At 36.7% G+C, this 26599-nt stretch overlaps 1 protein-coding gene across 28 annotated transcripts; it reads left to right on the top strand.

Annotated features, from left to right (window-relative positions):
* Positions 1-3: 3 nt before the first annotated feature.
* MFF (mitochondrial fission factor) lies at positions 4-25298 on the top strand. Of its 28 annotated transcripts, none has more exons than XM_072961746.1 (12): positions 26-196; positions 3240-3351; positions 4123-4301; positions 5225-5445; positions 6420-6589; positions 8640-8731; positions 11255-11329; positions 15548-15706; positions 19129-19161; positions 20689-20748; positions 23662-23746; positions 24610-25298. In XM_072961746.1, exons 3-12 carry the CDS (start codon positions 4264-4266, stop codon positions 24739-24741), a joined length of 1065 nt encoding a protein of 354 aa, XP_072817847.1. In that variant the 5' UTR covers positions 26-196; positions 3240-3351; positions 4123-4263; the 3' UTR covers positions 24742-25298. The 28 variants fall into 28 exon arrangements, with proteins under 28 accessions (XP_072817850.1, XP_072817851.1, XP_072817856.1 ...); XM_072961752.1 differs by having other exon boundaries at positions 27-196; positions 4123-4213; XM_072961748.1 differs by having other exon boundaries at positions 28-196; positions 8643-8731.
* The last annotated feature ends 1301 nt before the right edge of the window (positions 25299-26599 follow it).

Below are 26599 nucleotides of genomic sequence, written 5' to 3' on the forward strand. Positions count from 1 at the left end.
ACCACGAACCTGCCTCAACTACGGCTCCCGGAAGGGGCCAGTCCCGGAGGTGCTCGCGTCTCTCCCCGCCCGCTCCGGGCCTCGCCGGCCGGTGATTTGCCCGGGCGCCTCTGTGCGCTCGGCCAACGGCCTCTGAGAGCGCCCCGGGAGCCGGCGGGCGGCGGCCCCCGCCGGAGACCCTCCAGCGGGCCCAGGGGTGAGTGTTGACGTCTTCCCGACCCGGGACCCGCGGCTCAAGCCGGCCGCCCGGCCTAGCGCGGCGGCCGTGACCCTCCGGCCGATGGAGGGACCCGCGGCGGCCCCAGCCCGTTGGTGGTGTCGTTCAGGCCAGAGCTCCGACCCCCGGGCCTCTCGCCTTCAACCTTGGCCCTTCCTCTCCCTCAGGGCGTTGCCGCCTCTCAGAGTCCGTGGAACCGAGGGAGAGCAGGATACTCTCCAGCAAACGTTTTTGGATTAATCTCTTCCCCGTTTCCAGTTCGGTGTCTCGTTTTGTCGATGAATTTAGACTTTTCCAGCTAGAAAGTAATTTGAGGCTTGAGAAGCTCTCAGGGCGTCCTAAGAGCTTCAAGCGAGGTTTGGCTGGTCGTCTTCCCTCATCCTTCCCAGCCCAGGCCCATACTTTCAGTATGACCTTGAACCCGACGCCTGCCGTCTTTAAAAGCAGTTTTCTGTTTGGTTTTTGGTTTTGTTATTTTACTTTGTGGAAAACAACATATTCGAAAAGAAAGGCCTTGTTGGAAGCCCAGGCATCCGCGGGAGGCCCCTGGTCGGGCAGGTGTGTAAGCATCCTTGCTCGCAGGTGTGGATGCTGGGAGGTACTCCTAGGGTTTCCTTCCAGGAGATGGGGAGCTGGGGAGCTGGAGGAGAGCTCGGATTCCGGTTCCGCCGAGCCTCTGACTTTCTTCTGAGGACGAGTCCCCCGTCTAAGGTAGAAGAATCCTCAGCCCCTCTCCCGCTGCATCCTATCACGTTAGAGCAAAAGGGCATTCTCGAGGGAGGAGAACCCTTTCAATAGTGGTGTGCCGTCTTTTGGTTGCCGAAGATGAGAAAGCCTCGGGGCCCTTGTTCCCAAATATAGAGCCAATTGTTTACAGGCCTCTCACCCCACTGAGAGACTTCACCTGAAGGATCTGAAGTGTTTTTATCTCCCTAGGTGAAAAACATTTGTTTCCGGGTCAATTTCATTGGCTAATGAGATCCCAAAGGAAAAGCCCTTAAGGAAAATGGATTCGGAAAGAATTAGAGCGATTTAGTTGCACCTAGTAGTCTCTTCCCGTGTAATTAGATTGTGTGTGGGATCTGCAATTTTTTTGGTTTCAAACACTTGTGAATTGGTTTTACTCTTTACAAAATGACATTGTGTTTGCTGTCCTTTCCTATCAGATAGGCTGCCTCATTTTACAATTACAAAGTTTAGCTTTTACCGTCCTGCCTTCTTGTGCTGAAAGTTGTTTTCTGTGGATGCATAACCTTATTTTAGAATTCATTCCTTTGTAATTTTCTGAGTTTTCAAGGACTTTTCTTTTAAAATTAACATTGGATTACGACAGCTTGGTTTTCTAGTACACTCATCCTTCAAGTACAGTTGCTTGAAAAGAGAATTGAAACAAGGTGACCTGTATGAAAACCTTGAACGAGGTCCACACAGTGAGTGACAAACAGTTGGACATTTTTTGTTTTTGTAATTGGAGGATTATATAAATCTTGGCAACCACAATCAATTTGACCCAAGTTATTTCTGTGACTTCCTGGGCTACTTCTCTGGATCCCAGTGTTCTGATAAAGAAAATGAGAAAGTCAAATTTGAATCGTTGTGTTCCAGTTTGGGGACATTTTCTGCAGGTGAGATGTGACTTGACTCTAGGTGGTTTACAGGTGAGGGCTTTGGTAAGAGTTATGTTTTTGTTACATGTCTATACATATGTACATTAAGTTCATGGTTTAAGGTAGTGATGTAAAGTTTCCTTTTAGAATACATTTATGTAAGATTTTTTAAAAGTGAAGTTAAAGGAAAATTAAGTGTAGCTAAGAGTAAGTGTACTGTGCGAAAATGGGAAAAAACATGAAGTTGGTAAGTTACTGATGGTGGGAACCACTGGACTTAGAAAGTAGAGATGTAAGATCATCTAGGACTCTGAGAGGGATTTTGTCTTCTTACTTGTATTACAGAGAATCATGTACTGAATCATGTAGACTCTAAGTGATAAAACTTCTGGAATTAATATCTTAACTCAAAATGAGAAATTTAGTTATTGCCAAAATATATTACAAAAATGCCATGGTCTAATGAGGGAATAAAAAAAAAGATTTTTGACCTATTTTACTTAAGCAGAAACCCTAGTAATTGGGACAGTACAATGTTAAATCTTAGTAGAAAAGTTCCATTTACTTTTTAAGTTGCTCGAATTTGCTACAAAAGAATTTGACTTTTTCCCGAATATGTCTTTTCAGTGTCCACCTTTATGATTTGTCTGTGATACTTTGCAAACTGAGAGTCTTGTAGGAGAAGATGTTGCTGTCGAATGAAATGTTGAGTCCCATGGGGTGTACTAGTGGAAAGAAGGCTGAAATGGAGTGAATGGAGTGTGGAGAACAGTACATTTCAGGGAGATAATGTTCTAGCAATTTGTGTATAAAATTTAAATTTCTCATGTCCCAAGGCCATACTGCTTTTGATATCTTTCTTCAGTTCTATTTCTAAATGTAAGCTATTACTGTGCCTCAGACGCATGTACACAATGTAGGATCACCTCATTAGAATGATGCACAGACGTTGATAAGAGAGGTGGCCTGTGGGGAGCTGGGTGGTTATAGGATAGGATCTGGTGAGGCACTTTATTTTCTCTGTACGTTCTTGTGTACTTTGTACCATGTGCATGTGTTACTGGTTCATATACTGAGTGAAAGTTACAAATGAAATTAAGTAAATATAAAATGAAATACTGAATGAAAATTTGGCCAGTGTATTTGTTCCTCCTTAATATGTGTGTGCATATATACACTCATGTGTACACATAAGTATTAAGGTTCTTTTAAACATATATATGTATTTCATCAGCTGCATTTTCTAAACTTATACCAGAAATGATGACTGTCTCTTATCTTTATTTACTTTACTGCTTTCTTAATGTAAGATTGTACATCTTTGGTGACTTTGATCATTTGGAGGATTTCCAGCAATGAATCCCTGATAATGGTATTATCTGTTTTCTCAGTTAGCTCCTGTTTTTCTCCCCTAGGGACAAAAGTGGGTCTAAATCCAGCACATGCAAATTGAAGCAAGTTAAGGGATTTAATATGAAGCACAGGCGCAGATAATGCCAAGTAGCAAGCAGTAGTTGGTACACATTTGTGAGTAAAAATTTTCTTTTTTGGCTCTTTTTTCTTAATCTTGAAACCATTTGCATGCCAAATCCTTAAAAGTCACACATTTTGGTAAATACAAAACGGTGCAAGTTAGTGGTCAGAATTAACCAGTAGTCAGGACTTGGCACCTTAAGCAACTTCTAAGAACTCTCCAAAGCATGTCAGCGAGGTGGAGTTGAAGATGTGTCATACATCTCTGACGTGGAATTTAAGAAATACCCCAGCTATGGCTTACACTTATACTGGCTTTAATTTTTATTTAACCTTATTTGTATAGAATATCCTTTGCTGAAAATTTAGGATGATACAGCTTTCGAAGTTATTTCCTTTTAAAGAAACTATTACTTGTACATCAAATTTTAGGCTGCCTCAAATATATTTACTTCTGCTCTTTACATTGTCTTTGTGATTTCTTCATTTGTACATAGTTTTAAAAAGAAATGGATTTTTTTCCCTTTCAAGATATAATGATTAGAGGAGTTTTATGGCAAAATGTTTTCTTGTAATCCAACTTCACATTTGTATATACATTTGGTTAGTTTTTCTTTGTCCTGTTTGCAAAATCATTAAACAATGACTATGCTTAAAATATTATTTATGTTTTTTGAGGTATAGAATAACTCTTTTGAGGAGAAATTTGAAAATCAGTTTTGGTTGAAGTCCAAAAATAATTTTAAGTAGATATTTACTTTTATTCATAGTTTTCTTATGAAATGAATTGTTGAAATACTGATTTTTATTCTTTCTTTTTTACAGCTGGAAAAGCAGTGTCCGTGTTGTTATGTACACCTCCAAAAAAGTTCAGATCTGTAGGGGAGTTGTTGTGTAAAGTAAACTGAACTACAGGGTAGCAGTATTTTAATAGCTATTTATAGACGTGTATTTACTGTGTTAAAAATGAGTAAAAGAACAAGCAATGACACACCACTAGGAAGGTCAGTGACATTTTATTCAGTTGAGCTGGTGTTATAGGCTTGAGACATGGTGGCTTTAAAGCTGATTTCCATAGGCTCATCATGTTCCTTTACTTTTATCAACATTTTGTATTTTGGGGCAGCTTCCTTTCTACTGCATTTCCCTGGAGCATGGATCCTTCTCTAATTTAGAAGGTTACTCAGTCATTTGTACTGTCTTTCCCCTTGAAGGCATGTCATGTTTTTTTAAAAACATACATGTAAATATGATATTAATTACAAATTAATAGTATGAAACTTCCAGTCCCTCAAAATGAATGCATCCGTTAAGGATTTATTAATGCATATTCTATATTTGGTATTCATTTCCTCTAAGTCATCAGATGTACATTCAGTAAGAGAAGTTTTAATTTGTGTTTTGTGATTTTCAGGGAGTTGCCTATTCTTTTTTTTAGTAAATTTAGAATTAACATTATTTAACTTGTGAGCCTGATTTTCATCATGAAAAGGTTTTATTTTTTCATGCATGACAGCAATTTCTGATTTCAGTTTTATCAAGTCTTAGCGGCTTTCCTTCAAATAATTGTTTAGGAAATTTCCATTTAAGTTTTATTTTAGGTATGTTTGAGTTATCAGCAGCATGCCTATCTATTTATGCAGAGAGGAAGAGAGGGTAGGTGGGTGCGCATTTGTGTTGTGGTTATACAATAATTTTTAAAATTTGCTCCTAAGCAATATCCTCAAGGTGCAGTTTCTACTAAGAGAAGGCATTATGTTGAGGAAAACGTTTTCTTCAGTCTTTTATTTTTCCTTTGTGCGTGTTTGGTTCTCACAAATGAGAAGTCTCCATGTGCTCTCTATAAGGTATTGTCTTCTGACTTCACTATGTAGAGAAAACTGACATTTTAACACTCAGTCACCCCATCTTTATTTTTTGCCCACAGAGTGAGTGGGGCAACATTTCCTTCTCCTACTCCTGCTGAAATGGCGGAAATTAGTCGAATTCAGTATGAAATGGAATATACCGAAGGTATTAGTCAGCGAATGAGGGTCCCGGAAAAATTAAAGGTAGCACCACCAAATGCTGACCTGGAACAAGGATTCCAAGAAGGCGTTTCAACTGCTAGTGTGATCATGCAGGTTCCAGAGAGAATTGTTGTAGCAGGTATTTTACGTTTTATGTATTTTAATGACAACTTTTGGGTTTTTCAGAATACTTAGCAAAGGAGCTGGGAAATGCAACTTTACATTTTCTTCAAAATTTTATACATTAACGATAGTCTGAAATTTCAGACAGTATTTTTATATAATTCAACTAATTACTGAGGTATAATTTATATACATAAAATGTGTGTAATTTTTAAGTGTACAGCCTGATGAGTATACATTTTTGACAAATGTATACTCCTGTGTAACCTCTACTGCAATCCAGATATAGAACATTTTCATTATCCTCAAAAGATTTCCTTTTCCGGGGGAGAGTATAGCTCAGTGGTAGAGTACCTACTTAGCATGCATGAGGTACTGGGTTCAATCCCCAGTACCTCCATTTAAATAAATAAACCTAATTACCTCCCAGCTTAAAAAAAAAAAAAAAGAATAGATTTCCTTTTGTTGCATCTCATTCAGTTCCTACCCCTCAATTCCAGACAACCATGATCTCCTTTTTATAACCAAAGCCTAGATTAGTCTTTCCTAGAGCCTCATATGAGTGGAATGATAAGTATATCATTGGCTGGCTTCTTTTGCTTAGTGTAATGTCCTTGAGATTCTTCCATATTGTTGCCTATATCTAAGTTGTTCATTCCATTTTACTCTTAATATTCCACTGTGTGGATACACCACAATTTACTTAAACATTCACCTGTTGATGGCCATCTGGTTGGTTGATGGTTTCCTTTTTGGTGCTATTAGGAATAAAGCTGCTATGAATATTCATGTACATGTCTTTGTGACATGGTTGTACCCTGTTTTGTTCCCATAAGTGACACATGAAAGTTTCAGTTGCTCCACATCCTTGCCAGTATTTGGTACTGTTAGTCTTTTTAATTTTAGCCATTTCTAGGGGGTATACATTTTAATAAAAGCAGTATCTTTTAAAAATCTCTTTTCCTTTTTATTTTATTTTTTTATCCCCAGGAAATAACGAAGACATTCCATTTTCAAGACCAGCAGATCTTGACCTTATACAGTCAACTCCCTTTAAACCTCTGGCACTAAAAACACCACCTCGTGTGCTTACACTAAGTGAAAGACCACTAGATTTTCTGGATTTAGAAAGACCTCTTCCAACCCCTCAAAATGAGGAAGTAAGTACTAGAGTTCTAACATCAACTGGATCTGAAATAACATAGACAAAGCAAAAGTTGAAGAGGAGTTAAAAGGCTGTATAAATCATATTACTAGCCATATGTAATGAAATCCTCCTGCGTGGACCATTGATTACTATAAATTTTGGCTTACAGATACCCCAGATCAGACACTGTACTATTTTTTTTAATGTAAATATTGTATTTCAGGAAAATGGACAATTCTGTGGAAATCATTAACATTCATGTAGTCTTGAAAGGAGAGCTTTTATGGCTAGGAGTTACACTTTAAGCAGTACAGGACAATTTGGGAAGTTTAGCGTGGAAAAAAAACTGATGCATCACTTTGTTATAAAAGCAATCTGGCAAACAGGGCAAAGAAAGCTCTTTTTTCCCTTAACACTACCTGTTCCTCCCCGATTGCTGAAAAGTTTCTACTGAGTTTGTTACTGCCTATATGTGACGGTATGTGGACTAATGAGACATTACTAGCTAAGTTCAGATCTTGCCTTTGCTGTTGATTCAGAGCCAATCTTGTAAAACTTCTTTTCTGTGATTTCTGTAGTTGCAACTTACTCATTAGAAGTTGTGAATTCCTGTTTTGTCATGGGGCTAATACAAGACAATGTGCAAAGATATGTTTTTACTGATAATGAGACTGCCTTTCATTTGTCATATATGCCTTTCCTAAGAGGGTAAATCACCCGTGTATCCTAGGGGAGTGCAGTCTCCTAGCACTAGGTACAGCCTTTTCTTAGGTTGGAAGTTTCTGCTGGAGTGACTGAGATAATCCACTCATAGATGCCAGTGTAGACATTCTAGGTATTTACTTGGTGAAAAGTACTAAATTTGAGTATTCACATAATGAAAAGACACTAAGGTACTTGCAGAATTATATTTATTTATCAGACATTTTTTGAGCTTTTGTGTAAGACACTATGCAGTGAGACAGTTTCTTCACAGTGGTATGGGTGGGGGGAAGACTGTAAGAGCTGTGAATAATATTGTCTTGGAGTGAGGGTTCTGCCTGATACGAAGAAAGCAAAGATGATCTGTGTTTCAGTCCGTAGAAGGATCACGTGGCCCTTAAGAGGCAATCAGCTCATGAGCAGAGGAGAAAAGGGGAAGAATTAGATCTAGTAGCTTCTAGGAAATGGGTTGAAATAAGGCCCTGAGTGCTGATAACATGGGTGATTCATTCCGATGCTACTCAGAATACTCAAGTGAGATTCCCCCAAATCCTGTACTCTGTCGTAATCATTGTACAGCATATGCTGAGATGCCCAAATCATGACAGTTCTCCGTGTTCTTAGGCAGTGTGAATGAGGAAGAAGAGACTGTGACGCTAGACCTACCTCCCCCGACCAAAAAGGGGTTCCAGTGGTGTCATTGTTCCAAACACAAATAGCTCCCCCCGGGAGAAAGGGGAAAGGCAGAAGCCTTATTGTTCATGACCTAACATCAGAAGTCACATTGCATCATCTGCAGGAGGGATCACCCACCCAATTTCGAGGGAAGGAAGCATAGATTCCATCTCTTAATGGAAAGAGGTCAATGATAACATTTTTCTGAGAAGAGCATGTGAGATGGAAGATTGTGGCTGTTTCTAGAATGCCAAGACCTTTAAGCTAGTTAAGACTTTTTTCTGTCTAGTTAGCAAATATCCAACCTTCTGAATTTGTTTTTAAACTCAGAAGCCAGGAACGTTTATTCCTGTAGTATGTGTGTCTTTAAAAACTGTTGTAAATTGTTCTTAAATAATATAAGTGTATAGTATAAATTGTAATAGAAATATCAATAATTGTACCAAGTAAGATTAATACTTAAACTGAAATTAATTTTTTTCTTGAAGAAGATAGCATTTGTAAATTTATCTGCACTATACTAAGTAGGGTTTTTAAAACATGTCTAATATGCATACCTGGCGGCAATTCCTGGTTATGTTCTTTTTAAATTTTGTGAATAGCCTTGGATTAAGATTCTTCTGATGCTAAGCAGCTACTAGGCTACTAAGAATATTTTCTCTTCCTTTCCCTTTCTTTGTGCCTAGCAGATCCGTGCAGTTGGCAGGCTAAAAAGAGAGCGCTCTATGAGTGAAAATGCTGTTCGCCAAAACGGACAGCTGGTCAGAACTGACTCCATGTGAGTAGAACCACTAAGTGTTGTGTCTCCTTCATAAGTTTTCTCCACATACTGTCTGTCACATCCTTTTCTAAATAATTTAAGTCTTTTTTTAATCCCCGAATATTCAGAAAAAGGAGGAAATGTGTATATGTTTTATGCCTAAGAAACTAAAGAAAAAAATAATTTACATTATGAATAACATTTACATCAGTTTTTTATTTTACACTCTACATGGCCTTAAAATCTGACCATTTTGTTAGCTGTGAGAATTTTTCAGTACTGTTATCCTCTTCTGTGTGTATGGTAGTCTTCTGTAAGTATGACTTGCTTATTTTAAAGGACCTCCTTTAAAATATGCTTAAGAAAAATTGATAAATGTAAATGCTCAGTTCTGTGCAGCCTTCAAAAGTGTTTATCTAACATGTAGGTTGGGGGAAAAAAAGGAAGAGACTTTATTAAGGAAACATACTTATTTTCAAGTTACTCAATTTGTCATACGATTGTCAAACATCTAGCCCTCTGCAGCTCTGCTTCTAATGACTCGTGTGAACAGGATTAGTTTTCAGCTCTCTGCCTACTGAGTCATTGAATTCTTAGATGCCTTTCATTTTCCGAAAAGTTAAGTACGTTGTTTAAAGGACTGTTTGTGTAAACCTTTCTTTCTCATTTGGTTATATTATCATACCCTGATCTTAAAGCTACCCCACTATAAGATATTTTAAATTGGGCAAGTGCTTTTTGTTGTTTTATTAAAATTAATGGGTCTTTAATAATAAAATACCCCTTTTAAAACAGTCAGAATTTTAAGTCTCAAAGCCATTGGTGATTGTAACTTTTTAAATAGATGGTTTAGATTGTTTATGTAAATGAACGTTTCTCCTTATTAAGTTTTCAGTCACTTTTCACGAGCTCATTTATCATGAACCATATTTGATATCAAGCATCATGTTAGCTTCTCTGGGAATTTCCAGAGAATCAGAAGAAGGTACGTCCCTCACAAAGCTTACAAATCTAGATAAAAGCAAAATGTTTAAATGTATATACAAAGTAACTTAAGCACAATACAGTTAAGCCATTTATGTTAAACCACATCAAGTTCTAATTTGGACTTGACTAAAGAGTATAGAGATGCAGAAGGGGCTTTGATGGGGATGGGGTCTTTTTTTGTGTTAGATGCAAAGAACTGTCAACTGCTCTGATTTCTTGGGGAATCTAGAAACGTCTCCTAAAGTAGTTACAGTTACTCTGAAGAGTTATATAGGGATATAGTAACTTTAAAAGAATATATATCTCCTCAGGGAAGGCACATCTGAAAGGTTCAACCATTATTAATATGAATTTTTTAATGATAATGATACGTTTCCTGGAGGTACCTGGCTGGCAGTGATATCAGCTGGCCCATGGATATTTCCAAATATATCACACAAGTGGTGAAAAGGCTGCATAGTTTATGATAAAGGTAGCTCCTTGATATTTAGTTCCCCTCTCAGAGTGATTAAACATACACCTAAGGGCTTTCGTTTCTTTCGATTTGTAATTTTTTTAAGGCAACTAAAACTCTTCTATTATAGAAATATATAGTTTATTTAGGGCCTTACTTACTTTGAAATTTACCAATAGTGAAATAAAAACCAGGGCTGTTTTACTATAGCCTCAGTTTTGCTTTTTCCTCACAAAGTGTATGTTACTGAGAGCTGAGTTCAGTTGAAGAGAAGGGAAACAGCTCTGTCATGTATGAAAAGCAGCCCAGGGAAGTAGAGAGTAAATGATTAGTTCATAGATACTTAAGCAGTTACCAATAATGTAAGTTCCTCATAACAGAAAAGATTAACAAAGGTAACTAGTATTTGATTTTTCTTTAAGTTGCTTTAATGTCATTTTCTAGTTGTTTAATAAAACAGTATCACGTTTTAATTTTTGTTAGTAAAAATATCATGAATATTTAACTATACCTTTTCACAGTGAAATGCTTACATTACTTTACCATACTTTTTGTGTTAGTAGTTATGTATCTTACCATGTCACGGTAAGATACTTAACCATCTTTTTATTAATAATGTAACCTTTCACTTTCTTTTCCATTGTCTTAATAACATGATTGTATTCATCTTTAAGAGTCTACATTTAATTAACCTTAAAATTTTTACATAATGAGCAAATTATATATAATGTTGGTAATGTGTTAAGGAAGAAACTATTAATACAATGCAACTTTATTTTGCCTCTACCAGAGTAATTTGTAGACTCTTCCTGTCTTTACCTACTTCAGTCTTTTCTTTGTTATTTGAGATTAATTGTGTGACATTGTGCATGAACCTCTGTCTGCCTCCACATATTTTATTCCTGGGCTTTAAGAATAGAGGTGCATGTGGGTATCGGAGCAGAAGCACTGGCCTTTGTTTTCTTAATCACTTTCAAGAGACAACAGAATTATTGTCAGCTACTGACACAAAATGATTGACTAGTAGAATCGTTCCTATTTAGCTTTTTCTTTGTGTTATAAAAGCTGAATATGTTAAAGAAGCATAATTATTATTTAAGGTGGCACAGATCAGATTCTGCCCCGAGAAATAAAATTTCAAGGTTCCAGGCACCGATTTCTGCACCGGAGTACACGTAAGATTTTATCTGCTCTGCTTTTCACAAGTAGGAGTTTTAATTTTGCAGGCTTATGTTGTACTAATGTTTCACCAGGTAACTGGCATATAATGCCCTAATTCTCTTACTGTTTGGCTTTTAGTACCTCTGTTTCAGGATTTCTCAAGCTGTCATCACACATTTTGTTAAGAAAAAAAAATAACCAGACTGACTAAGGAAGTTATGTATGATCTGGGGTATAATGGTGAAAGCAAGATGGAATGATTTACACATAAGGACCAAACTTCCTTTTCCATTTTCTTCATTTTGCTTTGGTTGGCATACTAGTCCTCGGTAGATTCAGTTGAACCAGGTGCAGTGATCCCCGACTTTTTAAAAATTTTAGCATGTTATCTTTTCTTGTTTATTATGACCCAGAATGAACGAGGAAGGAGTCTTAAGTGTAGTTTATCATTTAAGTTTTTTTTTTAATTCCATAGATTAAAATTAAGCTTTGGAAGATTATATTTTGAGATCATTAAACCCACTGTTTCTGTAAGTGTGATAAAATGAGGTGTAGGAGTGACTGGCCCCTCGAGGTGGGTGGGGCACTTTGGCGAGCAGTGTAGGAATTGAGCAGCCAGTGGAGTTCTTACGCCACAGGAGTCAGTCTGGCAACCAATGATTTTTCTCTTACTCTGATTCTCTTTTTATGCTTCTGAGAACTAGCGAATGGCCTTTGTGGCAACAAATGAAAGCTTTCTATTTAAAATTTCAAGAGAAATGGTACAAAACTTGTGTTTCAGTGAAAATTTTTTGTCCACTTTTTTACTGTTTGACCTTTACTGTATTTTTGGAAAAGGCTGGAGCCTTACCAAAGAGATTATCCTCACAGTTTGAGAAACACTATTCCTATGAAAACCCATAGGGAAAGAGGTGTTTAAATCTGCACTTACGTTGTAATAATGACATAGTTATGCCGAGTAAATTTTCATTTAAATTTGAGTTCTCACGTTGGCTAGTGTTGTTTACTCAACGCTCATTCAGTAAGATTTCATGTAAGCATGAGAGAGAGCTGTTGCTAATGAAATAACATGGTAAACATAAGTGCTTTTCTTCCAAGTGTCCTAATCTTTTATAAAAGAAAAAGGTAAAATTGAGTTTTTGATGTTTTGTAACATTACTAGTATCAATTTATCAACATGCATTTTTATTTAATTACTAATATTATAATGTTTGCTTAAATAATCTCAGTGCCTTTGCAATATGTTTACTTTTTTATTTTTCATAATAGTTCATATGTCAAACAAAAAACAAAAATTCATTCCACTTTGGTTGGGTGGATGAGTGGACAGAGATGAGACTCAGCTCTAAAAACCCTATTTCCCACCACAGTTGATGCCGTGCTGGGCATCTCAGCCAGCAGCAGACTGATTGCCAAAATTGGGTTTATTCTTTTTTGTTCTTAAATTTGTTTGTTTGTAAAAAATATTTTCAAGACTGCTTAAAGCTTTGAAAAGGAAAGAATTGCTAGAGTATTTCTTCTAATTAGGGTAACCATGGTTATCTTATGATTTAATCATTCAACTTACCTATAGATAGAAATAAATATTAAAGGTCAAGGGCATTTAATCTATACATATGCTGCCCAAAGTGGTCATCAGTGTATAAAATACTTCCTACTCTGTTTTTGCTATTTATGAAAGATTGCCATATAAATTAATGAAAAGTTAAATTTCTTACTAATCTTTGAAACTTTAATTTCTTTTGAGAAACAACCCAAAACCCAAATATGTTTTTGATGCTAGTCTTTGATGAAATAATCTTTGCTAGTATTGATGAAGACTTAATTTAACTTTTATCTTTCTACATAAATTTTTTTCTTCTTAAGCTACAATTGAGGACCATGTAGGGTTTATGTCATATATTAACATACTCCAATTTTATATGATTATAGAATCTTAGAATTGAAAGTGGTCTTATAGATTGTTTTTAAAACTCAGTTTACTGCACATTCCATCTGAAGAATTCTTAGCAGTTAATCTGAAAGTAGTTTGTGTGTGACGACCTGATTTCCTTTGTATGGACAGGAAGTACTTGTACTTTTAGAACTTAATTCCTAATGCTTATTTCTGACAAAGTGAATTCTAGCAAAGGAGGCTTTCTTTCCTTTTAAATTTATAGGGCAAAAATCCGTTAAACTTTTTTCGTGGACTTTGGTTCAGTTTGCCGACATTGGTGCTCAAAGATTATAATTCTAAATATTGATCATTACAGACTTTAGCATCTTTGTAAATACAAAATATGTGAAGTTTTCAATTTAAGCCCTAAAATAGGAAGACAAAAAGTTTAATTAATTATATCAATAGATACTCTACTGATTAGTCTTTTAAAGCTTGCTGAAGTAAATTAGCCAGGTTTGTTGGCACCGCTGTCAAGAGTGAGAGATGGATTGCCTGTTTATGTTGACGCAGAACGAGCCGTTTTATTCCTACCTCTGGTGACACTTTTCTAACATGAATTCAGTCTGCTTTCTCACAAAGAACAACAGCTTCAGAGTTTTCTTGTGCTGCCTAGAGAGAATTCTGAGTGCAAGGCCAGTACTTAGACTTTGAGTCCCAGATGAACTGATTCTTTTACTCTTCTTGGCTACCTAGTGTGGGCTTTGCCAAGTACATGGGCCAGTTGATAAGCTATGTGTATTGATGTTGATAAGATAGATAGATAGATAGATAGACAGACAGACAGATAGATAGATAGGGATGCATGCCAGGAGATTCTTAGTCTCTGGACAGACATTTAGGGTAACCATCCATGAAGCCTGCGTCTGAAAATTTGCTTTTATCTTGACACCATTAGGCCTAATTCCTATGGTGAGTCAGCCCTGACAGATTAATTTCTCAGTATGCCAAGATTTGGCTTAGATCTTTCTCTTTTAAATAGTCGTTCGAAAACATGGTTTTCATATTTATTGTACTTCTTGCTTTGGGATCATCAAGACATTCAGAGTTGTTGACAAGATTGTGGAGAAGATTTTGTTGTTATATTCTGGGACTCCTGGAATAATATTAGATGACAGCTATCCTTTCAAACATTATCCCACTTATTTTATGATTTCCAAACAAATACATGTTAAGTTAGGAAAGATTATACAAATTGAAATTAAAGAGTTTATCTTTTCAGTTGTTCGCTGTCTGCTCCACTTTCATTGTTCTGGACATAATACCAAGGATGAGGTTTAGTGTGAGGTGTGTTTCCCTGACACTGAGGCAAGTTACTGAGCACACGTCCCATAGTCCTCTTCCTGTAACAAACCAGATGCCAAGTCCATATATCAACACCTTGTGTGGCTGGTCACGCTCTAATATCAAACAGATCTCTGACTGTACTAAAAGTAAGAGTTTGAGGTTAGAGCTGTAAAATTGCTTTATTCAAGTGTGTTCAGCTTTTTGGAGGCACTGTCAGTGGTGCCAAAGACATGAATCTCAGCTCATGTGAAAGAATTACTAAGATTACTGTCATTGAGAAACCCCAAAATGGTTTAACATCCATCTGAATAATTTAAGAAGTATCCTCGCCTTTTCATTGTATTCACAGAATTGGGAGTAGTTTCATGTTTTAGTCCTTGAGTTAGAAAGCCCATGCTTTAATATAACTCAGTAATCAAAATGCTTTCGTTAGCTTTCTGAAACTTTAATTCGTCTTTAAATTTAGTCGTCGTAAACTCAGATTACTTCATTGTGTTTGTGAAGTGTTTGAAATGACATTTTCATGGAATCACTTCCGATTCACGCATGTGAACTTTGGCACCTGTGTACCAGAGTTCTCTTACTCTTCCGGGCACCCGTAAGCTGCAGTGCAGTGGTGCTTGTTAGAGGTTTGGTGTGCTGAACTGGAATCCTCACGCTAAATGAAGAGCGCTGCATCTCCAGAGCTGGGGGTTGAATATGCTCTTTGCTGTAGTTCTCTCCCCTCTTCAAGTTCTTCGTTCATATTCAGTGTGTTTAATCTGATGTTTAAAGCTACACCATTACAGATGCTGCATGGTCGTCTTTTTTTTGTTTGTTTGTTTAACAATTTAATATGTTTATTAACTTTGGTTTGACTTTTTTAGGGGAAAATGAAGGGTGGGAAAAATGGGCAAGAAAACTCAGATAATTCTTTAAATATGAGTGTTTGGGGAAACTGCTCAGCTGAAGTTTTATAGAAGTCTGACTCGAGTGTTTTTCTCTTCATTTGCTGTGCTTCTGTAAACAGTGTGACACCATCGCCACAACAGGTTCGGGTTTGTCCTCCCCGTATGTTACCTGAAGATGGAGCTAATCTTTCCTCTGCCCGTGGCATTTTGTCGCTTATCCAGTCTTCTACTCGTAGGGCTTACCAGCAGATCTTGGATGTGCTGGATGAAAATCGCAGGTGATTGGCCGTCAGTGATTCTTGCAGCTTTATTGCATATTTTTTGGCCCCTTGTTAGTGGACTGTGGTGTTTTCCTTTTCTGTTTGCACTTTTGTCTCTTTCTAAGATCCAGTGGTTTTAAACAGCTTGCTTTGCTTTCTTTTAATTTGAAATTATTGTCCAAAATTCACATTTCACAAGGTTCTGTTAGCTTCTCTTCAGCCAGGGAAAGGATTCAGTTAATAATAACTGTACATGAGCAGTGCAATGATTTCTTTCACAGGCTTTGTTGACTTGTTCTAAGTACTTGATTTCATTTTGGGTTATGCTGAGGGTTTCAGTGTGGGATACTGGACTGAATTGTACTGATTTTCTGCAAAAAGTCTTCTGATTTAATCATTTATGATACGAATGTGTTTGGATTAAAGAAGCAAATCTGAGAGGATGATGTCAGTGTAGCTGCCAGGACATTTTTTTCCTCTCAGCTAGGGATTTCTAGCCCTGCGTTGAAAATCCCAGGTGTTACTGTCTTTTTTTTTAATACTGATTTTTTTCAGTATTGGCAGCTTGTTTGACTTACGAGTATCTCAAAGTAAAATCAGTAGTAGTATTCTTAGATTTGTTCATACAAATAAATTTTTTGCCATTATTTCAAATACTTTATTATCCTTGCTTCATTACTAGTATTTTTAAAAAAATGAAATTTGGGAGCTTTTTTTGGCATAATGTAGAAAAGATGCAATTAGTTACATTGCAACTACAGACATTTTATCTAGTGATTCTGTGTCAGTGAATTTTCATGATCATTTTCTAAGATTGTTAATTTTTGCATGTTGAAGAATTCCCAATAAATTAAGCTGGTCCTTCCAGAAAACCTTGTCTCTTACCTTAGGAACCGATATGTCTGATGGCTTGCTGTGAACAAACTTTTTCTTCTTAAGTGCTTTTGAGCCTCACACGAGCCCTAGGTGTCTGACCATATTTGATAAGTGTTTGTCCAGCTGCTCTGTTGAGTTCTAGTGGTGTTCTTGTGGGCCCACGGACTTACAGCTGCACCAAAGAGCATGAAAGAGAAGCTCATGGCGGGGGGATTACATGTACATGTATTCATGTGCAGGTGTGTGTATATATCTCCCCCTCCCCAAGGGTTTGGGGTCCCTCTTGTGCTCTTTGGAGCTTCAAGGACTGTCTCAGAATATTTGGAGCCTGTAAGAAGCAGCATGGTTTAGAAGGAAAAAATGGATTCAGGGAATCAGATTCAGTCTTGATCCAGCCCACTGGAGAGCTGGCTGCACCACAGCCTTGGACAAGTTGCTAAGCTTCTCTGGGCCTCATTTTCTTCATCTATTGAAAAAAAGAACGGGTAATAGTAATATTACCCAGTTTTCTGGATTCTCGTGAGGACTCTTCCCTCCTCGCCTGTCTTTATTTAAGATATTGGGATAATGGCCTCAAATTGTTTTTTTAGTGTTGCAGGAGACCCTTAAAATGGTATTGAATATGAAGTACCTGCCACTTGACTAATATTTCCAAAGGACTGTTTTCTCCTGCCTCCTTAGAATAGATTTATTCTTCACCAGGTATCCTCTTTAACTTTTTAATTATAATAGAGCCTTAAAAGAGACCGGATTATCAGGTCAAATTATATCATATCAAATCCTATTACAGTGAAAATAGCTGAATGAGAAAGGTATTTATAAACCCTGTATAGATTAAATAATAGCTCAATGACAAAGCCCCAGTGCATGAAAATTATTTATCCCCTCCTCCCACACATACACAGGTCAGTCCAGTATATGGAACTTGTAAAAACAGTTGGATTTTTTTTCTCCATAAAGGAAAAATTTTGCCTCAAGTTCAAAAGTACAAAATCAGAAATCTTACTAATGTAAAATTTACTTTACAAAAAAACTATTTTGAGCTTTAAGTGATTTTTAAAAATTGTAATACATTGATAACTTTAAAATCCCTTTTCTGGGAAGGAATTATTTTATTCACTTAAGTGAGATTTTTAATAATTCATGAATTAGTTGTTTAATAATTCTTTGCTCCTGGATACACATCTTGGCACCTGGAGGATCAGATTCTCATTAGTCTTTTTGGATGCTTTCATTTTTGAAATGTTTTTTTTTTCTCTATTGCATTTAAATCTCTTATGATCTAAGTGTTGAACAGGATTTAATTAGATTGTAGGTGCCAAATTGGTTTTTATTTGTACCATGAGAACTGTCTCTCATGACTTATCTGATACAAGAAGTAGGAATGTGAAATTTGGATAATGTTCTTCTTGCATGATTATAAAGCTTTAAGTGCTTTTATGTTCCTTGCTCTGTACATTATTTTTTCCTTTCTATTTTTTACTCGTGGCTCTTATGCTAATGCAGTATCTTATCTTTGGTTTATGCCATCGGATTAGGTATAATTAAGTTAGAATTATTTGGCATAAAGAAAGAGAAAACCTTAATGCCTGTTTTGTTGTCATAAAATAATGCAGATTCACAGGTGCTCAACGTAAGAACTATTTTTAGTTTATACTTTGACAGACACTGTTGAAAGGTTTATGTATTATATTTTTGTTTTCTCATCGTGTGAGAACTTACGTGATCTAAAACCAAGTTCAACATGAAAATAAAGTTAAATCCTAGGTATTTATTAGAAAAGATCATTTATATAGGTCAGTGCTGTGCATTTGGAAAACTGATGTATCAAAAATTTACCAACACCTGGGACAAGCACCAGCCGTGTCCTGTGGATTTAAAATACTGTTTAGTCCTTAGCTAGTTATGAAATGCCCACGTCTTCTGACACCTGCTGGAGCTCCGTATCTCATTGTCCAAAGCAAAATATTAATATTTTTTAAAAGTAACTTAGTTCCTATATAAGAACATTATTTAAATATTGACAGATTAGTCATGCTTAATGTGCTTAAATTTTATTTTTAGAAGGGGCTTGAGTATTTCATTAGCAGACTGTATTAGCTTTGAACAGAATAAGAAACTGTTGTGTAAATAATTTATATTTTTTGCAAGTATCCATATAAGCATATTACTTACAAGTTGTTGAAATACAAAGTTGCAGTTGAATCAGTGTTTGTTATTTGTAATGTGTCGTTTCTTTAAATGTGTATAATTCCTGGTGCCCCAAACTGTTCATTTACTGTAGTGGTTTCCATTTTTTAAGCAAAGAAACCTCTTCTACTAAGGCAGACCCTTTATTTACACAAAAAGTCAGTATACAAGTTACTGCTGGGACTTGGAGGGCCTTGGATCTCATTCCCTTTGCCACTTTAATTACAAAACATATTGTTAAACATATCAAACTTAAGAAGATTTTTTAATGTATTAACTCATACTTAATGGTAGAAAGTGGTACTTGAATGAAGTTTCTAACTTTGCCAAATACCTGTCTAATTTACTTTTATATTATGTGTGTCAATTGCCAGTGTGAGAAGACAAAATGAAATACGTTGTGAAAGGTAACTGTATTATTTTCTGGCTCTGCATTGTAAAAGGGAGATCTCTGTGGTGGAATATGTTGAATATGGTGGATCCTTTTGAGCATTTGTTTTTTTTTTTTTTAAGCGTTAGGTAGTATACAGCTGTGGCTTCATTTAGTTAACCTTTTTCAGTTTAGTGTGATGTAGGATTGTAGTTAAGTAAGTTTTCCTAATGTCACAGAATAAATTAATTAGTAGGATGGAATGACTTTAAAACCTGTCTCAAGCACATGTGATTTCTCACTGTACTTCAGCCAACAAATTAGAAGTCCAACATAGCTCCCTCAAAAGTCTCTGAATCTCTTATCCTCAGGCTCCAGAAATTTAAGTACAGTAGTGCACTGAGGAAACATACAAGCTAAACATTAAAATTTTCTTGTATAAATTGACTTGACAGAAAATAGCAATTAGTATTGTAACCAAAATTCTATAACTGTACCCCCTTACAGACAAAAACTAGTGCATTTGGTATTCAGTGTTTACTGTAAGAATTGTCTTGATACTTAAATTCAGGCAAAACCTGATCAGTCCATAGAGAATGAGACATTCAAAATAGAATGTAATAATTTTTAAAATCCTAATATGGATTCTGTACCTCAGCCTCCTTTCTCTGGTTAGTAAACATTGCCAATTACTTTTTGGAGAATTGACCAGTGATCACACAGAGCTTTTGTTTCTAATTAAAAAATAAGTACTATTTATTGGCAAGGTGACTGCTTACCTAGGTAGAGAACCAGTTGTCCTCTAGAAACCAAGTATGTACTCAGTGAAAATCCCCACGAAGTTTTCCAGTGCGCCCAGTCTTCATTTCCAGCAGCCCTGTGTGTCACTCCTGGTTGTCTCTCAGCATCGGACTCAAGTGTCTGATTGCATTTCCTGTGATGTGCTGCAGTATGTGCTCCGAACATGTCCCCCATCTCCTCAGCTCTGGAACTGAGCTTGCTCTTGAGAGCTGAGGGTTTGAATGAGACACACCTACATTGAGATACCAGACACTCAGCAAAATTCATGAGGCGGGAGGCAAGGAATTGTGGGAAATGGGAGTCACTTGAAATTTTTAGTGTTCAAGGTAGAGCTGTTGATACCAGATGAGCAACCATGATCATGCAGGTGCTACTAACCGGTTCTTCACATGCTTCTCAAGTTGTTGGTGATGTTTTGCTGACTAGAAGAGAGAAATTATACTTTTTAAACCAGTTGTCCTCTGGCTTGAATTTCATAGATTAATATATGATAACCCCCCCAAAATTATTTTATATGTTGATGTTATTTTGCTACATAAATGCAGATTCCCTGTGTTTTTTAACCCATTGAAAATATTTAATTTATGAAAATCATAAAATGAAGGAGAGACAAAGATATTTAAAGTATTTGAAATATATTGTATTGTATCAAAACATACAATATAATCCTATTTGACATTTATTTGTCTTGTTTTTGCTTTTGTTTCATTACCACTCTTTCCTGATCCTGTCTTGTGCCTTCTCCCGCCAAAACCTGCCTTAGACCTGTGTTGCGCGGTGGGTCTGCTGCCGCCACTTCTAATCCCCATCATGACAACGTCAGGTAAATTTTGAGACTTTGTAATTACCAGGGTGAATAGTTGACTGAATATGTATTTTGTAGGACATAATGCATGTAGGAGCCATGCATTTATATTACAGCTTGAATTTCTGCAGCTTTTCTGTCTGAGTACATTCTGCTTTTATCTGAGAACAGTGAGTCTAACCATTCATGACATCTGGCCACCAGAGTCTAAAGAAAAAAACTCAGTAGTTCTGATACTGTGTCACGTGAACATCTGGGATACTGTTCTTAAATACAATTGTAATAGCTTCTGGAAGATCATGTTTAAAACACAGAAGAAATAATCTTACATCTTGTTGGACAAGCATTAATTGTTGCCGGGAGTTCTGTCCAGCATTTTATTTTTAGTTGTTAATTGTCGACAGTGTCACTTTCAGTGTGTAGATAAATGTGTCTATAAAACATCCTAAATTGGGGGAAGTCAGCATTGACCATCCAGGAAGGTAAATGTTTAGAAAGGGAATTTAGTTTTAAGAACTTTTGTCATCTCTTGGTTAAGCTTTTCTCTCTTAAATTTTTCCCCTTTCATACTCTCAGATGTGCTTAGCATGAGTGGTTATTTCTTCCTGTCACACATAAGGACAAACAGGATGGTACACACAAATACTTCAAGTTCTCAAGTGCCAAAATCCTCATTTCCCAGCTTCTAGAGTACAAAAAAAACTGGTTGGTATTCACAGATGCCATTACTGTGATTTTTTTTTTCAGAGCCAATTTTATTTTAAGCAGAAACGTGTTATCCGTAGCAGTAGATTTAAAACTGGCAGCAGTGTTTATACGATGAGAAGCTGGCACATTCATTTTTAGGAAGAGGAGACGGAAACGTCAGTTTCTCATTAATACTAAGTTCAGGTTAGCGAATGGAAAATGCGTCCTTCATGGTCCCTTAACCACTCTGCTGACTTGTTTCTTTTTACAGTATTAATTCAGTCCACTGTGAGTTTTTCCTTGTACATTTCTCATAAGTTTGTAATCTTTTATTTTCTGTGAAAGTATTTTCAGCTAGTAATCTGACTTAGAATTTCTTAGAGTTTCTAGTTTTGCTAGGTACAAGTTTTAGTTTAAAACACGTCTGTTTTAAGTTGAATTACACAGTTAAGTGTTTTGCCATATCCTTAGATTTTTTTGCCAATGAAGATTTCCTTTACAGATGTTTAAAACCTTAGTTTAGAATCTAAACTGTAAGAAGTCCCTTTCAGTTATACTTCATTCTCTGTGTTCATCCCACGTCCCTTTACCTTTGAAGCAGTTGCTTCTGTTGTTTGATTTTTCCCCCTAATCATCTCATGTGTGACCTCAAAGAAATAGAAAGGTTTTATTTTGAGGATAAAATGTGGAGAAGAAAAATCTTCAACCCTTATTTTTTCCACTCCTTCAATAATTCTGTTTAATGTTCAAAGGAGTAATTAACTCAGATGTTTGTAAATCTGTAGTTCCAGCACCTACTAACTCAATAGTCACTTCTCTATTTGATGCAGATCCTCTCAGTATTGCAGTATATCTGTTCTATTCCCATAAAGAAAGAGGCAGATAATGAGAAAGCAAGTTCAAGTTGATTTGGCCGTAAAAGAAACGTTTAGAGATTGTCCTAGTTATCTGTCGAGTCAGAAGACGTGAGGTATCATTGACACTGCAACCTGCATAGTTACCATCAGCGTTCAGAATGATGATACTGAGTGATTATAATGGTAAAAATTCCATTTCACGTAACTTATTTATTAAAGTGTTTTTGAATTATTTTCCAAGGCATTTGAAACAAGATTTTCTGAATATACTTATTTTCAATACGTCTGGATGAAAAGTGTCATTCTCTTCATACACCTTTGTGTGATCATGTGCTTTTGAAATGGGGACTTGCTTGAAGTACTAGGGATACACGATCTATGTGACAGCTCTGTAGATTACGTAGAAGTAACTTTTTAATTCAGTTTATTTATAATCTGGTCATTCAGGCAAGTTAATATGCCATTTTACTGAAATAACCATGTAGGGTTAAAGTAGTGAGGATATAAACATGTGAGGTGAGTTGTATGCAAATTGTATCTCAGTAAAGATGCTAATTAAAATATATTTTTAAAGTGGAAACCTGGGCAGAGAAGAATAGCATTTGTGTGTATTTGTTTCTCAGAAGTTTATTGTCATTCATTTAAAAGTCAGTGCCCTTTTAGAAGTAACTGCATTTGAACAAGAAGTACTTTTTAATGTTTTCTCTAGATTTTGTCTTAGTGGCTTTCCAATATTGTTTTATACACAGCCTCTTGATTATTATTGAGCCAGTTCTGGATCTGAATGTGGGGACAAAATGTGTTCAGGTGATTTTATAATTGCTTCTGTGGAGACATACTAGAGAGTAAATAATTGGAAATAAGAAGTAAAGAGTAGAAATGGCAAGAGAAGAGGCAGTGAGAAGAGGAGGCGAGATTAAAAATGATCAGTCTTACTTTCTTAGCTAGAGTTCGTTTACTTTGTGTTCCTGCCAATGAGTCTGAGCAGGGACTTCTGAGGGACCATGCGTGGACACCAGTTGGTGCAAGAACTGTGTATCGTTAACGTCCTGGAATAGCAGCTCTCAGACCTTTTCAGCCAGGCATCCTTTTAAACAGTGCCAGTCCCTTTGAGTTGGAAAGTGTCTCCCATTGATATCTTTACTGAGACTTTCTGCTCATTCTCAAACTTTCAAAGACATTTTCTCAGTATTGTAGATAGTTGTTATCCTGAGCTCTTTTCTTTCCTGTGTTTACCCATTTAGATTGGTAAACATTTTAGTAATACGTACTGGTAATACCAGTCTTTTGAATAGTTCTCTGTGCAATACACAGTACAGTCCGTGGCTTACCAGGTGCTTACAGTTCTATTCTAATCTTAAATTGTATTTTTATTTCTTATTGCTAGGTATGGCATTTCAAATATAGACTCCACAATTGAAGGAACTTCAGATGACATGACTGTTGTAGATGCAGCTTCATTAAGACGACAGGTATTTAGTGTACCGAATATATGTATAACCCTAAATTACATTCAGGTAATACCTAAAGTGGTGTTTCCTAACATTTTATCATTTTCCCTCCAGTGGAACCCATGAATGAAAATATTGTATTTATCAAACTATTTATTAAACCAAAATTGACTTCCCCATTTTGATTAAAGATATATTAAACCAGTATTTGCATGTTTTGATCAGCATAAAACAGTATTACCAAAATAGATTGATGTAATTCTAGCCAGTAACAAAGAATCTTAACATTTTAAGCAAACCAGTACAGCCATAAAGTGCTCTGAACCTGGGATGACCCCTCAGAGTTGGAGCAAGGAGCCTGCGCCCTTAAGCCCATCACAAACCGGTCATTGGATGCATGTTGCCTTCATAAGGGAGCATGAACTCGGGCCAGGCAGTTGTTCAGTGTTCAGTGCAGGGCTACTCACAGTAAGGACCAAGGCTGAGGACAGTGCGGTCAACCACTGACACTCCTAGCACGTAAGGAGGTTAGCCTTTTAGTCCTGAAGGGCCTGGGTGACAGATCACAGGGCCCACTCTAACAGGTTAGTTTGTGGGATCATCTCGGTAACTCAGAGAGGTGGACAGAGAGGGCATGAAACAGGAAAAGCAGGTTAAAGATGAACAACTAGAGTTGAGCGACAGAAGCTCATAAGAGAAGAAAATTTAGGTGAATTTAAACTGTCATGGGTAACACTTTTTTCTATATGTAGCTTTCTTTGTTTTGCTCCAAGTGAGACTTCTCAGGTTTGTAATAATTCTTTTGACAAATGAAACTACTTTATACAAATCTGATTACTTAAAGCTCCTATTTTGTTTTTTTGTTTTCATTGCTTTTCACTTAGATAATCAAACTAAATAGACGTCTACAGCTTCTGGAAGAGGAGAACAAAGAACGTGCGAAAAGAGAAATGGTCATGTATTCAATTACTGTAGCCTTCTGGCTGCTTAATAGCTGGCTCTGGTTTCGCCGCTAGAGGTAACCTCCGCTCTCAGAAATATTGTCTCAACAGCTGGAAATATAAAGAGTTTGCAAACGTCTTCGTTTCTTTCTGTCTTTGCATTGTATGCTGTTTTACGGTCCATGCCCTGAAAATGTGTTTCTCCCAGAGGGAAAGGGGGAAGGACTTCGATGTGCAGAGGTAGAGAGGTGCCTCCTGCCCCTCGGCTGTGTTTACCTTTAACCAGTTCTGCCATCATACCTACTTAACATTCTCTGCATGTTTTGTAAATAGGCTCTAGTTTGGTTTTGCTTTTTTTAAGGAATTTTTTGCCTCATCAGTCTGCACAACTAATTCTCTGAATGAGAGAGAGAGAAGGTGTAGAGCCTGGATTTAGAAAATTGTCTGTAAAGGAAAAATAATTCTTTATTTTGTCCTGTTTCTCAAACACTATTAAACAGTTTCGCTAATAGACATTTTTGCATCCACATTTCAACATGAACATTTCTGAAGTCATGGGCTGGTGTCAGGTTTAATAAAATCAAGCCACCTCATATTTCATGATCACCTTCAATAAAGTAATTCCTAACGTTTTCAGCAGTTTATCTAATATGTGTGTAAAATGTGCATTTTTATTTTAGTTTTGCAGATGGTTTTCTATAAAGTACATTTTTACTAAGCCCATGTGTGAGAGATTTAAAAAACCACAGAATAAGGTGCAAATGTAGCGCATTTAATAAACTGTCAACCAAAGCTGTGTTTGTCTATTGAAAGATTTCATTTCATCATACTGTGCTGGGAGCTTTGTTCCGTATCATATTACTTTATATGAACTTAAGTCTTTCCAGCTCTGGAACAGATAATGTAATTAATGCCTTGACAGGTGGCAGGAATCTAACTTGCTTCCTTTCAGATATCTTTGTGCCGGTCGTGCTAGGTGCTGGTTTTGTTACAGCTATTTTATTCTAATCTGTAGTGTCTGTAAAGTGGTTCAGATGAAAATATCTTGAGCTGTGTTGCTTTTCCCATTGTATTTAGCTGATACGCTAAATCTCGTGAGAATTAAATGCATCAGTGAAACCAAGTCCTGGGAGCCTTTAATTCTCAAACTCTCCCTGTGTTGGTTCAGAAGTGGGTAGAATTTTAGTTAGAGGCAGCATCGCCATGTATCTTCAATATCTCTTTACCAAGGCAGTGAGTTTTGAGAACTCAGGGGAGAGTCTTTAGATCTAAGTAGACTGCACTGTTCTATTCTTGATTCTCCCCTGTCCTTCCAAAAGAAGAAAAACTTGAAGTGGGGATTCTTTACTTCCTAGGGTTTACCATGAGTTTGGTGATAGTTTTTTTCACCCAGTGCAGTCTTCTGACTTTTATAATATTCTAATGATGTAGTTAATTGTGTTAGTTCTGTCTTTATATCACAAGGTAATTTCTCTGAGTAAACCTCCCAATTGAAACTACAAAAATGTTTAAAAAAAAAGGATAAAATTAGTACCTCTTTTATTGGGCAGGCATGAAAAGAATTCCACAAAGGTCAAAAATGAAATAAAAGCAAGAATTCTTGGAGATAAACATAAAAGCTGTATTTCTCCCTGTTTTATCAAACACTGGAATTCTAGGACTTTCTCCCTTAATGGCTGTACAGGGGGCAGGAGATACAATTCCGTGTCTTCTTAAGCAGATGCTAGCTGTAACAGGAGACTCCTGCTTGAATCTGGGACCCCAGAGAACTACTCCCCAGGCAAAAGGGTAAGTGAGAAATCAACATGCCATTCCAAAAGGGACAGCAAAGAAACGTGTCTCCACCTTGCCACAGATCTAAAAGACTGCCTGAATCTCTACCTCCAGAGCCAAGCTCTGCTGTGCCAGCCTCCCTCCCCTAGAAGTTGCTCGT

Source organism: Vicugna pacos, chromosome 5, assembly GCF_048564905.1.
Source record: "Vicugna pacos chromosome 5, VicPac4, whole genome shotgun sequence".
Classification (NCBI taxonomy): Eukaryota; Metazoa; Chordata; class Mammalia; order Artiodactyla; family Camelidae; genus Vicugna; species Vicugna pacos.

Bases quoted from the DNA above. Each gene is read 5' to 3' on its own strand.
- MFF (XM_031677924.2), top strand. From the start codon at position 5,053: ATGTTGAGGAAAACGTTTTCTTCAGTCTTTTATTTTTCCTTTGTGCGT. The intron at 5,145-5,224 runs GTATTGTCTTCT...TTTTGCCCACAG, and splicing joins CTCCATGTGCTCTCTATAAG to AGTGAGTGGGGCAACATTTC. The intron at 19,162-20,688 runs GTAACTGTATTA...AACCTGCCTTAG, and splicing joins AATGAAATACGTTGTGAAAG to ACCTGTGTTGCGCGGTGGGT.